The 16,006-nt window shown below is 46.6% G+C and overlaps 1 protein-coding gene across 1 annotated transcript in view; it reads right to left on the bottom strand.

Moving 5' to 3' along the window:
- Positions 1-15,133, bottom strand: part of LOC306773654 (SLIT-ROBO Rho GTPase-activating protein 1-like) — a gene marked incomplete at both ends in the record, with an annotated part of 59,522 nt that extends 44,389 nt beyond the window's left edge. The window contains one exon of the mRNA XM_079263528.1: positions 15,067-15,133. Within this exon, the coding sequence (XP_079119654.1) occupies positions 15,067-15,133 (67 nt within the window). The remainder of the gene's footprint in view (positions 1-15,066) is intronic.
- Between the last annotated feature and the right edge of the window lie 873 nt (positions 15,134-16,006).

Consider the following 16,006-nt stretch of genomic DNA (forward strand, 5'->3'; position numbering starts at 1 on the left):
GAGAGGCTCCCGCTGCTCCTTCCTTACAGTAACTGCAGAACAATATGTGCCTTCAAGTCAGTCGCCAAAACACCAGAAAAGTCTCTAATAACTCCAGTAAAAGCTGCTAGATTTGTCGCTTTTAACAAAAAAAGTCGCCAGCTTTAGTGAGAAAGTCGCCAAGTTGGCAACAGTGTCTGAATGAAAGCAAAGCGGCTGTGGGAGGAGTTTACAGCACAGCGCTGCAATGCCAGAGACGCTCGATTAGCAGCTGAAGACAGCAGGAGAGGAATTTGCAAAGAGAAAAATAATCACACCCTTTTATTTTTATCATCGTTGGAAACTCAGATCGTAGTTTAGATTAAAATCCGATTAATCGCCCAGCCCTATGAGCTAGTTTCAGCTACATGGCCCAGAAGCTTTCTCTGCTCTGCGCTCTGTTGATTACATCCCCAGCATTGTGTGGAACTCCTTCAATAGTCATGATAAAATCAGAAATTAATTCTGCAATGTTTATTCTTTTCTTTAACTTTCTTATTTCAAAAGACAAATCACCTGAAAGTACACAGACCCGATCCTCTAATAACCCACATACAGGGATAAATACAGCCTCTCAGACTCTCCAAGTCTGCTTTGCTTTACACACCAGTATGTTTTGTCTAATATAAAAACCACTCAATACACAAGTAAAACAAAAACCATTAACTTCCCACTGATGGAATCGGAGCAACTGGTAGCTGCAGGCCTGAGGAGGAGCGGGTCTCTTTGTGTCCTGAGAATCAGACAAAAATTGGATTCGCTGCTGCAGATCAGGAGGAGGATTCCTCCAGCGAGGAGGCAAGATTATATCAATGAAGCTCCTCGGCTTGGATCACAGTCAAGTGAAAGTGAAAAGAGGACATCCGCTGCGCTTTACCTTTTGATCTCTGAAATGCTTCTTCTTAGAAACTTCCTCGTGCGTCCTCGTAACACCCTAAACGACAAGACTCAGGCTCTTTGATCAGACGCGCTGCAGACGGCGCAGCGTAGCGAAACCCTGAGTAAGCAGACTAAATAATGAGCGGAGACATTTGCCTTGTTAAATCTGCAGAATGATTCAATCTGAAAGCTCTCCAAAGCTCATTTTAGTCCTTTACCGTCAGGCATGGAGGTCTCACGTTAGACACCTTCAAAGGTCAGAGAATAAAGCAGATAATGCTCCAGTTTCTTTGCTTAATGTGTCCTTCATTACAATAAATGTCACAATTTCTCCTGAATAATATCAAAACACAAAATCACATTCAGCTGATGTCACTGATTGGAAATCTTTTTTGTTGGCACCTTTGCTGAGCTCCATATGGAGCTTACATGCACGCTGCTTCGGTCTGAAACAGAAAAATGTGCATGAATACGATGCGCCTGCACAAAAATGTTTTTACCAGAATTCTGTTTGGGCATCTAGAAAATAAACCAGGTGTGTTGCAGCAGGGAAACTTCTAACACTTGCAGAACTGGAGTTCTCAAGAACTCCATCCTGTAGTAAATCATTTAAATCTATTTTTTTTTATCCAAGTGGTGCTTGAAATGAATGCGCTCTACCTGATCTGCCGACCGGACAGAACGGGAGGGGGCTAATGGCTGCAGCAGACTGGACAGATACCGGGACCGAGGCCATGAAGGCGTTTTAAACCATTTTAAAATGAATCTGAAAGATAACCAGAAGCCGATGGAGTGAAGCTGGCCCTGCGGTAATGTGCTGTCATCCGGTAGTACAAGTTAAAAGCCCGGCAGCAGAGTTCAAAACTAGCTGGAGCAGAGCCACTGTGACATCTGACTGAGCCTTGCATAAAGTTCATCACAAGATCTGGCAAGATGCTAAAATACGATGTATAAAAACACACCTGAGACTTTACGAGGTCCACTCACTAGTTCTGGGTTTGATCCTCCTTTTTCCTTCCGAACTGCTTTAATTTTTGGTTTCATAGATTTAACAAGATGTTGGAAACATTCCTCTGAGATTTTGCTCCATATTGGCATGAAGCATCACACAGTTGCTGCACATCACGATGAGAATCTCCCTTTCCACCTCATCATCATGAGAATCTCCCATTCCACCTCCTCACCAAGAGAATCTCCTGTTCCACCTCGTCATCATGAGAAGTTCCCGTTCCACCTCATCGCGATGAGAATCTCCCGTTCCACCACATCACGATGAGAATCTCCCGTTCCACCACATCATGATGAGAATCTCCAGTTCCACCTCATGATGAGAATCTCCCGTTCCACCTCATCACCATGAGAATCTCCCGTTCCACCATATCACCAAGAGAATCTCCCGTTCCACCACATCACCAAGAGAATCTCCTGTTCCACCTCGTCATCATGAGAAGTTCCCGTTCCACCTCATCGCGATGAGAATCTCCCGTTCCACCACATCACGATGAGAATCTCCCGTTCCACCTCATCATGATGAGAATCTCCCGTTCCACCTCATCACCATGAGAATCTCCCGTTCCACCACATCACCATGAGAATCTCCCGTTCCACCTCATCATCATGAGAATCTCCCGTTCCACCTCATCACCAAGAGAATCTCCTGTTCCACCTCGTCATGATGAGAATCTCCCGTTCCACCTCGTCATGAGAATCTCCCGTTCCACCTCATCATGAGAATCTCCCGTTCCACCTCATCATGAGAATCTCCCGTTCCACCTCATCATCATGAGAATCTCCCGTTCCACCACATCATCATGAGAATCTCCCGTTCCACTTCATCATGATGAGAATCTCCCAGTTCCACCTCATCATGATGAGAATCTCCCGTTCCACCTCATCATGATGACAGTCTCCCGTTCCACCTCATCACCATGAGAATCTCCCGTTCCTCCTCGTCATCTTGAGAATTTCCCGTTCCACCACATCACGATGAGAATCTCCAGTTCCACCTCATCATGATGAGAATCTCCCGTTCCACTTCCTCACCATGAGAATCTCCCGTTCCACCTCATCATGATGAGAATCTCCCGTTCCACCTCATCACCATGAGAATCTCCCGTTCCACCTCATCATGATGAGAATCCCCCGTTCCAGCTCATCATGATGAGAATCTCCAGTTCCACCTCATCACCATGAGATTCTCCCATTCCACCTAATCACGATGAGATTCTCCCATTCCACCTAATCATGATGAGAATCTCCCGTTCCATCTCATCATGATGAGAATCTCCCGTTCCACCTCATCATGAGAATCTCCTGTTCCACCTCATCACGATGAGAATCTCCCGTTCCACCTCATCACGATGAGAATCTCCCGTTCCACCTCATCACGATGAGAATCTCCCGTTCCACCTCATCACGATGAGATCTCCCGTTCCTCCTCGTCATCATGAGAATTTCCCGTTCCTCCTCGTCATCATGAGAATCCCCCGTTCCAGCTCATCATGATGAGAATCTCCAGTTCCACCTCATCACCATGAGATTCTCCCATTCCACCTCGTCATGATGAGAATCTCCCGTTCCACCTCATCATGAGAATCTCCAGTTCCACCTCATCACCATGAGATTCTCCCATTCCACCTAATCACGATGAGAATCTCCCGTTCCACCTCATCACGATGAGAATCTCCCGTTCCACCTCATCATGAGAATCTCCCGTTCCACCTCATCACGATGAGAATCTCCCGTTCCACCTCATCACGATGAGAATCTCCCGTTCCACCTCATCACGATGAGAATCTCCCGTTCCACCTCATCACGATGAGAATCTCCCGTTCCACCTCATCACGATGAGAATCTCCCGTTCCTCCTCGTCATCATGAGAATTTCCCGTTCCACCTCATCATGATGAGAATCCCCCGTTCCAGCTCATCATGATGAGATTCTCCAGTTCCACCTCATCACCATGAGATTCTCCCATTCCACCTCATCATGATGAGAATCTCCCGTTCCACCTCGTCATGATGAGAATCTCCCGTTCCACCTCATCATGAGAATCTCCAGTTCCACCTCATCACCATGAGAATCTCCCGTTCCACCTGATCACGATGAGAATTTCCCGTTCCACCTCATCATGATGAGATTCCCCCGTTCCACCACATCCCGATGAGAATCTCCCTTTCCACCTCATCATCATGAGAATCACCCGTTCCACCTCATCATCATGAGAATCTCCCGTTCCACCTCGTCATCATGAGAATCTCCCGTTCCACCTCGTCATCATGAGAATCTCCCGTTCCACCTCATCATCATGAGAATCTCCCGTTCCACCTCATCATGATGAGAATCTCCCGTTCCAGCTCATCATGATGAGAATCTCCAGTTCCACCTCATCACCATGAGATTCTCCCATTCCACCTAATCACCATGAGATTCTCCCATTCCACCTAATCATGATGAGAATCTCCCGTTCCATCTCATCATGATGAGAATCTCCCGTTCCACCTCATCACGATGAGAATCTCCCGTTCCACCTCATCACGATGAGAATCTCCCGTTCCACCTCATCACGATGAGAATCTCCCGTTCCACCTCATCACGATGAGAATCTCCCGTTCCACCTCATCACGATGAGATCTCCCGTTCCTCCTCGTCATCATGAGAATTTCCCGTTCCTCCTCGTCATCATGAGAATCCCCCGTTCCAGCTCATCATGATGAGAATCTCCAGTTCCACCTCATCACCATGAGATTCTCCCATTCCACCTCATCATGATGAGAATCTCCCGTTCCACCTCGTCATGATGAGAATCTCCCGTTCCACCTCATCATGAGAATCTCCAGTTCCACCTCATCACCATGAGATTCTCCCATTCCACCTAATCACGATGAGAATCTCCCGTTCCACCTCATCACGATGAGAATCTCCCGTTCCACCTCATCATGAGAATCTCCCGTTCCACCTCATCACGATGAGAATCTCCCGTTCCACCTCATCACGATGAGAATCTCCCGTTCCACCTCATCACGATGAGAATCTCCCGTTCCACCTCATCACGATGAGAATCTCCCGTTCCACCTCATCACGATGAGAATCTCCCGTTCCACCTCATCACGATGAGAATCTCCCGTTCCTCCTCGTCATCATGAGAATTTCCCGTTCCACCTCATCATGATGAGAATCCCCCGTTCCAGCTCATCATGATGAGATTCTCCAGTTCCACCTCATCACCATGAGATTCTCCCATTCCACCTCATCATGATGAGAATCTCCCGTTCCACCTCGTCATGATGAGAATCTCCCGTTCCACCTCATCATGAGAATCTCCAGTTCCACCTCATCACCATGAGAATCTCCCGTTCCACCTGATCACGATGAGAATTTCCCGTTCCACCTCATCATGATGAGATTCCCCCGTTCCACCACATCACGATGAGAATCTCCCTTTCCACCTCATCATCATGAGAATCACCCGTTCCACCTCATCATCATGAGAATCTCCCGTTCCACCTCGTCATCATGAGAATCTCCCGTTCCACCTCGTCATCATGAGAATCTCCCGTTCCACCTCGTCATCATGAGAATCTCCCGTTCCACCTCATCATCATGAGAATCTCCCGTTCCACCTCATCATGATGAGAATCTCCCGTTCCACCTCATCATGATGAGAATCTCCCGTTCCACCTCATCATGATGAGAATCTCCCGTTCCACCTCATCATGATGAGAATCTCCCGTTCCACCTCGTCATCATGAGAGTCTCCCGTTCCACCTCATCATGATGAGAATCTCCCGTTCCACCTCATCACCATGAGAATCTCCCGTTCCACCTCATCACCATGAGAATCTCCCATTCCACATCACGATGAGAATCTCCCGTTCCACCTCATCACCATGAGAATCTCCCGTTCCACCTCATCACCATGAGAATCTCCCGTTCCACCTCCTCACCATGAGAATCTCCCGTTCCACCTCATCACGATGAGAATCTCCCGTTCCACCTCATCACGATGAGAATCTCCCGTTCCACCTCGTCATGATGAGAATCTCCCGTTCCACCTCATCATGAGAATCTCCTGTTCCACCTCATCACCATGAGAATCTCCCGTTCCACCTCCTCACCATGAGAATCTCCCGTTCCACCTCATCACGATGAGAATCTCCCGTTCCACCTCATCACGATGAGAATCTCCCGTTCCACCTCATCACGATGAGAATCCCCCGTTCCAGCTCATCACCATGAGAATCTCCAGTTCCACTTCATCACCATGAGAATCTCCAGTTCCACCTCATCACCATGAAAATCTCCAGTTCCACCTCATCACCATGAGAATCTCCCGTTCCACCTCATCACCATGAGAATCTCCCGTTCCACCTCATCACCATGAGAATCTCCCGTTCCACCACATCACCATGAGAATCTCCCGTTCCACCTCATCATCATGAGAATCTCCCGTTCCACCTCGTCATCATGAGAGTCTCCCGTTCCACCTCATCATGATGAGAATCTCCCGTTCCACCTCCTCACCATGAGAATCTCCCGTTCCACCTCGTCATCATGAGAGTCTCCCGTTCCACCTCGTCATCATGAGAATCTCCCGTTCCACCTCATCATGATGAGAATCTCCCGTTCCACCTCATCACCATGAGAATCTCCCGTTCCACCTCATCACCATGAGAATCTCCCGTTCCACCTCCTCACCATGAGAATCTCCCGTTCCACCTCGTCATCATGAGAGTCTCCCATTCCACCTCATCATGATGAGAATCTCCCGTTCCACCTCGTCATGATGAGAATCTCCCGTTCCACCTCATCATGAGAATCTCCAGTTCCACCTCATCACCATGAGAATCTCCCGTTCCACCTGATCACGATGAGAATTTCCCGTTCCACCTCATCATGATGAGATTCCCCCGTTCCACCACATCACGATGAGAATCTCCCTTTCCACCTCATCATCATGAGAATCACCCGTTCCACCTCATCATCATGAGAATCTCCCGTTCCACCTCGTCATCATGAGAATCTCCCGTTCCACCTCGTCATCATGAGAATCTCCCGTTCCACCTCGTCATCATGAGAATCTCCCGTTCCACCTCATCATCATGAGAATCTCCCGTTCCACCTCATCATGATGAGAATCTCCCGTTCCACCTCATCACCATGAGAATCTCCCGTTCCACCTCATCATGATGAGAATCTCCCGTTCCACCTCATCATGATGAGAATCTCCCGTTCCACCTCGTCATCATGAGAGTCTCCCGTTCCACCTCATCATGATGAGAATCTCCCGTTCCACCTCATCATGATGAGAATCTCCCGTTCCACCTCATCATTATGAGAATCTCCCGTTCCACCTCATCATTATGAGAATCTCCCGTTCCACCTCATCACCATGAGAATCTCCCATTCCACATCACGATGAGAATCTCCCGTTCCACATCACGATGAGAATCTCCCGTTCCACCTCATCACCATGAGAATCTCCCGTTCCACCTCATCACCATGAGAATCTCCCGTTCCACCTCCTCACCATGAGAATCTCCCGTTCCACCTCATCACGATGAGAATCTCCCGTTCCACCTCATCACGATGAGAATCTCCCGTTCCACCTCGTCATGATGAGAATCTCCCGTTCCACCTCATCATGAGAATCTCCTGTTCCACCTCATCACCATGAGAATCTCCCGTTCCACCTCCTCACCATGAGAATCTCCCGTTCCACCTCATCACGATGAGAATCTCCCGTTCCACCTCATCACGATGAGAATCTCCCGTTCCACCTCATCACGATGAGAATCCCCCGTTCCAGCTCATCACCATGAGAATCTCCAGTTCCACTTCATCACCATGAGAATCTCCAGTTCCACCTCATCACCATGAAAATCTCCAGTTCCACCTCATCACCATGAGAATCTCCCGTTCCACCTCATCACCATGAGAATCTCCCGTTCCACCTCATCACCATGAGAATCTCCCGTTCCACCACATCACCATGAGAATCTCCCGTTCCACCTCATCATCATGAGAATCTCCCGTTCCACCTCGTCATCATGAGAGTCTCCCGTTCCACCTCATCATGATGAGAATCTCCCGTTCCACCTCCTCACCATGAGAATCTCCCGTTCCACCTCGTCATCATGAGAGTCTCCCGTTCCACCTCGTCATCATGAGAATCTCCCGTTCCACCTCATCATGATGAGAATCTCCCGTTCCACCTCCTCACCATGAGAATCTCCCGTTCCACCTCGTCATGAGAATCTCCCGTTCCACCTCATCATGATGAGAATCTCCCGTTCCACCTCATCATGATGAGAATCTCCCGTTCCACCTCATCATGATGAGAATCTCCCGTTCCACCTCATCCCAAAGCTGCTCTGTTGGATGTAGATCTGGTGGCTGTGGAGGCCGTTGGAGGACAATGAACTGACGTGACGCTACACTGTGCTCATGAAGGGATGGACATGGTCAGCAGCAGTACTCAGGTGTTAATGTGTTGGTTAAACCAGGTCATGTTGGTACTAAGGGGACCAAAGTGGGACCAGAAAACCTCCCCCACCATTCCACCAGCAGCAGCCTGAAGCGTTGATCCTGACGGCAGGATGGATCCATGTTGTCGTGATGTTTCCAGCAGATTCTGATCCTACCATGTGAATGTGGAGCAGAACTGGAGACTCATCAGACCAGCAACGTTTCTCCATCTTCTATTGTCCAGTTCTGGTGAGTCTGTGTGAATTGTAGCCTCAGTTTCCTGTTCTTACTGACAGGAGGGAACCCGCTGTGGTCTTCTGCTGCTGGAGACCATCTGCTTCCAGGCTGGACGTGTTGTGTGTTCAGAGATGATGTTCTGCAGATCTTGGTTTCAACCAGTGTTTATCTGACTTCTTGTTGCCTTTCTATCATCTCCAACCAGTCTGACCAGTCTCCTCTCACATCGAGACATTTTGGTCCAGAAAAACTGCTGCTCGCTGGATATTTTCCTTTTTTCAGACCATCTCTGTAAACCCTGGAGATGGTTGTCTGTGAAAATGCCAGGAGATCAGCAGATTCTGAAATACTCAGACCAACAACCATTCCACATTCAGTCAATTTAATCTCCTTTCTTCCTCCTTCTCAGTTTGACCTTCAGTAAGGCTTCACCATGACTAAATGCATTGGCAAGCATGCAGTGGTTGTGTAAAACAAAGTGGAGGTTTTAACGGCAGCACGTTAAGACTGTAGCTCATATTGATTTAAGAAAGGTGATCTCACATCATCTCATGACACGAATGAATAATGACACTGTTACTGTTTCTCAGATAACAAAAACTGCAGCATTGCACAAAACTTACAGTTTCTGACGTCATTTTGTCATAAAACATGATATGAAGCCAAGAAGCGTACAGCAGTGTAGAATAAGAGCAGTGGTTGGGAACTGTTAAAACACTTATAAATCCACATCTATGGTGCAGAAACGGCAGCATGTCAAACGCTTCTAAGCGCATCAACAGTCTGTCTGACAAGACGATGGAAAAGGGTCTCCATTCTTTTTTTCCTTTTTAATTAACCTTGATCTCATCTGTCAACGCTGATGTGTCAAAAAAAGGACACCAACTGCTCCAATACATCAACCAGTATATTAATCAGCGTGCACAAAGGTTCGACAAATTAGACATAAAGCAACAAATCTGTAACCGCTTCTGTTTGAGTCAGAGATGTCACCTCCACTATTAATCAGAGAAAATGTGAGGAAATAACTATCTGGCTCTCAGATGGCTGGCTTCCGTCTTTTCAGAGCCTCCAACTGCTGGTGGGAGCTTTCACTTCCAGCTGGTGATGAAGACTCATTAATTATTCTCCAGAATGATGCAGAACGGAGATGTTATCCATCAAAACTGGCCTCTGTAATAAGAGAACATACAGGTGTACATTTGGTGTTTAGATGTTGATCTGAAAGACACGCTTTCGGTTCTGTTTGTGCTGAAATCACCTTGTTTTTCTTCTTCCTTTCTTTTTTGCCCAACTTTAATGGAACGTATCGACCTCTCTAACACCGGACAATGGAGGTCGATGGCCACTGCTACGGGTTCTGCTGGAGGTTTTCGGCCCCGCTTATGCCGGGCGGACACTGTGCGATTTTGAGGGGATTTCACCATGATTTTGCCGTCGCAGACCACGCTGCGTCATCGTGGAAACATCGTAGCGTCGGGATGTCCGGTCGGGAGGTCGTGAGAACACTCACAAGGAAGGATTAATTGCTGCTAGATTCTAACGATGATGCTGCGACCTCCCGATCAAACTTCTGGCATGTCAGAAATTTTCGCCGTCACTCGTACAGTGTGAGTGGTGTTACGTCACGATTCTACGTTCGCACCTGCGCAGAAGACACCGGTGGAGCTTTAAACAATGGCAGGCAACCCCAACTTGCGATGGACACGGCTGCTAGAGGATAGATTAGTAGAGCTATGGAGGGAACACGAAAATCTTTTTTATGTTTGATGTTTCCTCAGCCATTCACGTACCCAAATCCTTTTCTTCTTTTTTTTTTTCGTTTCAGCGCACAAGAAAAGTGAGCAACGGCTGGCCTCCGTGTCAAAAACTGGTAGAACATTTATTAGGGCTGTGACGACATGCTTTTGTCCCAATTTTCAAATTTTTGGGTGCCGATTCAATTTAAATTGCGATTCTAACAATTCTTCGATATTGCTGGTTTTTGTAGATTAAAAACAAAAAAAAAAAAAGTACAAAAATATTTGTTTTGCTCGTCATTTTTTTTTTTCGTTTCAGCGCACAAGACAGCGCACACAACTGCAACAACTTGCTGCCTGCTCGCCATCTTGTTGTCAGGCACGCTGTGGTTGTCATAGGAACCTTTCTTTTTCGTTGTTCACACTCAAGCACGTCGTGCCGTCACGCGCCGACTGACGCCGACAACTAGTCGTGGTTGTCAATAATTGGGGAGGGACAAACCCGGTCGTGCAGTGGGAGCATTTCCCCGACAGTCAGATTTCTAAAATCACACAATGTTCGCCTGGCATTACACGACAACCCTGAAACAGTGAAACCTCCTGAAAGTTCGGTTGCATTCTGGCATCTTGTTTCCACGGTTACAGCGTTTTGGTTGGATATGTCCGCAAAAATGTCGCAACGGTTTCCAAAGTGATGTTTTCTTGCAGCGCAAGGCAAATCCTGTCGCTGTAAACCGAATTGGGAGTCAATGGGCAACGGTGACGTCTTTAACATTATGTTGCAGTTGCGCACTAAGTCTCTGTTTAACCAACGAAAGTGAGCAACGGCTGGCCTCCGTGTCAAAAACTGGTAGAATATTTATTAGGGCTGTGACGATATGCTTTTGTCCCGATTTTTGAATTTTTGGGTGCCGATTCGATTTAAATTGCAATTTTATCAATTCTTTGATATTGCTGATTTTTTGTAGATTAAAAACAAAAAAAATTGTACAAAAATATTTGTTTTGCTCGTCATTTTTCTTGATTTCAATGAGTAAAATCAACACAGTAGCCAGACCATCATTCTGCTGCTATAATGCCCAAGAATACAAGTAAAAAGATCAATAAAAATGTAAAAAAAAAAAACAATAAAAATGACATGAAATTTATAATGGATTATTTTTATTTATTTGAAAATAAACACCTATTTTTTAAACAAAAAAAAAATCTATTTTAAAATTATGAAGCAAAAAATTCAATAAAGCAAAATATTCAATTTTTCGATTTGATTTTCCCACCCCTAACATTTATGTTGTTAGCGATGACAGAGGTTACATGCGCCAGATAACTTGCGGTTAGCATACAACGCTTCTCTTCTGTTGTCTTGTTTCTTGCTCACACCTGACATGTGCACTACAGCCATTCTGAATGAATTAATGACTTCATTTCTTTTAATAAATTTACTGAACTTGAGCAGATTTTCTTGCCAAGTCACCCACCACTCTTGCTAATTCAGCTTCTATCTTACATCCAGCCTCTTCTCTGAAATCTCTCCAGCCAGTAAAAGTCAGTCTGATGCCGACCTTTTCATCACTTCCCTCATTAATGGGCTTTTACATTTCATTGATAAATCAGCCAAGGTGAGCGTTTACAACTACCAGTGTGTTGATATCCAGTTCTTGATGCGACACGAGGCGTAAAATAAAACTAAACTAAAAATAAAAGCTGTGAAATGTTGTATCTCAGCCTCAGGAGGCTGTTTGGCAATGACAGCTCAAGGAATGTCTACTAACTCTCCCTGAGTCATTAAATCAGGTAAAAAAATGCTTATTTTTAGGTTGGAAAATTAAATTGTACTACCTTGAAGTGCCTTGAGATTATTTGTAATGTTATCACCAGACTTAACCGAATCAAATTGACCTCTCCGTCCCTTTTGAAGATTTTGGCTTGAAAATAACATACTCAAATACAATTGCATATTTCTCTGTGATCATACACTCTACATAAACTATCTTGGTATCAAATTAAAGCTAACACTTGTGGGATTTTATCTGAAGTGAAATCACCACCACAAATGTTACTGTTTTAAAGTTATTGAAGATGGAACATCAAAGATTTTATGATTTTAAGGAAAAAAAAAAAGATGTTTTTTTTCCTCGCCTAAATATCTTTTTGCATTTCAAAGTATATAAAAGCTTTATAAGTTGCCACTGAAGCCAAAACACCCAGAAAACCATTCCTCAACATGGGGACAGTACCTGTGCAAAGTTTCACGCAGCTGATACAAAGCACGACAAAGTTACAGGGATTTGAGTAAAGAGGTGGCCAGGCGTTTTGTTTAGTTCGGCACAGTTTGGCACCATGACTACAGATTTAAATTTTGTAGTGTATTGAAGCTTAGACATGACCCAACTTTACAGGTCTGCAAAAGGTGGTTTGTGAATATTTTTAAGGAATAACTCCACTATTTATCACCCTATTAAAAAGCTTAACAGAACACTCCCGTTAATTACCCATACAGACACTATAAATCTACAAGCTGCCCATATAGGTAAGCTGATGGTCCCAGATTCAGGAGGACAATTGCAAATATCCAGATGGAATTGGGACAAGAAGTCTTTCAACAGACGGTCTGGACACATCAGGGTCATGAGCTCGGCATCATACAGTCAGTTTGGAAACTCAGTTCACAGAACTGAGGACAAGATGCTGAAACCACCTGCAAACAGTTGTGCACCAAACAACCAAACAAGAATAGAAAGGAAGGAGTCTGGACTCTCCTCACACCTGACCAGCATGAGCAGCCAACAGCTGGTTTCAGACAAACAGATAGCAGAGAGAAAACCCGCCTATCAGGTGTCAGGGAGATGCAGGTAGAGGATGTTTCTTGATGCTTTCAGAAACAAAATAAATCCACGTTAAACCCAAAAGAACAAGAGACTGGAACAGCAGACTGGCCAAGAACCTCACAAAGTTCTCTTCACAAAGACATCTGAGGCTGATATTAACCTGAAAAGCAGCTTTATCTAAACTTCTGCGTAAGCAATTCTGTGTAAAGGATGGTGTGACCGTTACTATGACAACCAGGTTCAAGGACAAGAGGGTAAAGCAGCACTGAAAGATCATTCATGAACACACCGATCGGGCCTTTGAATTGGCCCCTTCAGGTGATGTCCAGACTGAAGGGTTACTTCATTATCCATCTCCTCCTGCTCAGTCCGTCTGTCCATCTGTGTCAGTTTGTCAGGCAGGTATGCAGATCAGGTCACTAATCACCTGCATGCAGACGGAGGCAAACCCCCCCCAAGAGCTGCAGCGACTGCATGCAGCAGGAAACACCTCATCTCTGCCTCTCTGCTCTGCCTGCAGAGCTCCTTTTATCCCCCCCCCCCCCCACACACCCTGCTTTCATTTGCATTTTCTCATTAAAATGATCCTCAAATCCTTCATTCAGACAGAGGAGGTGTCATGCGTTGGCACGGCGACAGCCTGACATCAGTGCAATTCCAACCATGCCATTAACAGGAATACAAATATGTATTGTCAGCAGTGTGCATCATCTCCCTGCTACCTTTCAGGCTCACCTCACCCCGCCTCCCCTGTGAGAGAGCGGCGGCCACCTCCTGTGTATACATTACACACCACCTCCTGCATCGACCAATCAGGAGCCAGAGCAGAGAGGCAGACTTGGGAAGCACATAGTTACAAGAGTGAATCTATACGTTTGGCTCTCAGCAGGAGAGGACGGGCGCAGTGAGGGCCGGCCGGAGGAGCAAGAGGAGGAGGAGGAGGAGGAGCGGTGGCTTCATCCGAGCGGTCATTACAATGCAGGGCATCCCCGAGTGTGCTTTGGCAGGGCGCCAGAGCAAGGGCCACATGCACGCAAACACAAGCTTCCAGCCACAAACAAAACAACACACACCTTCCATTAAGTCTAATCACTCAGAGTCTGCGTGGTTTCATTGTGCAGGAAGCAGGAACCAGACACCGAATGCATCATTTCTGAATGAAACTGCTGAACACTCTCCCTTTCTGTGGGATTCAGGCAAGAAAAAAAAGCCTTTCAGAAGAAGCTGGTCACAGCAAAGATGTTGTGGGTGTAGCTGACAAGAGGAGGTGGCAGAACAAGTGTGTGAGGAGCCATGTGGAACTGCAGGATGGAGAGGAGGAAATGCGGTTGGAGCAGGTGAACACATGAGGTGTCGCACCGTTAAAGGTCAGACATTCTGAGGTGAAAGAGTTTTCACAAAAAGGTCATCTAACGTGACGGCCTCTCACACATGCAGGGATGACGGTAACCATGGCGCCTGGTGATAAAGAGGAGGAGGAGGAGGGGAGAAGGTTAACCAACCTCTGTTTCAGTCATCACCTGGTTGTCAGGTAAACCCTGCAGCTGGAGTCCCAGAGGAATACCAATAGAGGGTCTGAGCATAAAATGACTGACACACACATCAAATGGAAAATTTGAAAAGGGGCTCCACAGAACAGACAGCCCTCTTCATCTCCTCCTCCTCTTCCTCCTCCTCCTCCTCCTCCCCGAGGCGCCATGCAGCACTCAGGATGAACCCAGAAATCCTGACGTCTCACCGTGAGGTGTCAGCTCCCCGTGCAAACACACCCTGCACGGATGCAACGCATGGCCATGAGTGCACACAGGTGTGTGAGTGTGCGCGCGCGCGCGGTTTGCAGAAAAAGGTGTGAAAATGTGGGTGTGACTGCAGAGAAGACACGAGACGGTTCGGCTCACCTTTCACTTGACTCTCGTATTCTGCGAGGATTTCTTTGTCCTTCTTGCTTTTGTTTGAGTTTGACATGTCGCCAGGATGGAGGTGAGGGATCGACAGGTAGAGATGGAGGGGGGAAAAACAAAAACAAACAAAACAAAAATAAACAAATCCGTTTTTATTTCCCTCCGCCCGAGGCTTCACGCACACACATGCTCGTTACGTCCATCCACTGCCGCAACGACACAGCGTGTAGTGGCCCCGCACCTCCACGCTGAGGAGCAGGAGGAGGAGGAGTAAAAAAGGAGGGAGGGAGGGAGGGGGGAAAATCACGCACGCTCAGATAGAAATGACCCACTCACAACTGCTGCCGCGTGGTCCAGATTCCACCTGATAAAACATCCCATCTTATTTTTTAAAAAAAAACTGCATTAAAGTGGGTTTCTGACATGTAATCACACCCGCGCGCGTGCACTCATGCACCGGCTTGCACATAAGGAGGGAGGATCGGGCACACGCCCACTAGGTACACATGCGCCGGCTGGACCACATACACACACACCAAAGCAGACAGACAGCAGACTGAGCATCGATGTTTGATGTTCTCCTCACCCCTTCATAACCTTTTACACACACGGCGCGCGCAGAACGCACAGACAGACTGCGCGTGCAGAAAATGCCAATGGCCGTAAATGAAACAGCCGGTGCGAGGAGATGGGTGTGTCCCAGTGGGGGGCGGGGCTAAATGCGTGATGGACAGCTGAGGCGGCCACTGCTACTCAGAGGTAAAGAGAAAATCAGATTACTTCATTTGTATACTTTCATTTTAGATTGCATTAAATTTCCTTTTATAAAACACACACACACAAATTAACTAATAAAAGACCTATTTGTAACACATTAATAAGGATAAAACAATGTTTTGGGCTTAGTCTGGGAAGCAAACAGCAGTCTGCAGCTGTT

This window comes from Telmatherina bonti, assembly GCF_933228915.1.
Source record: "Telmatherina bonti genome assembly, chromosome: 23".
In the NCBI taxonomy this organism is placed as follows: Eukaryota; Metazoa; Chordata; class Actinopteri; order Atheriniformes; family Telmatherinidae; genus Telmatherina; species Telmatherina bonti.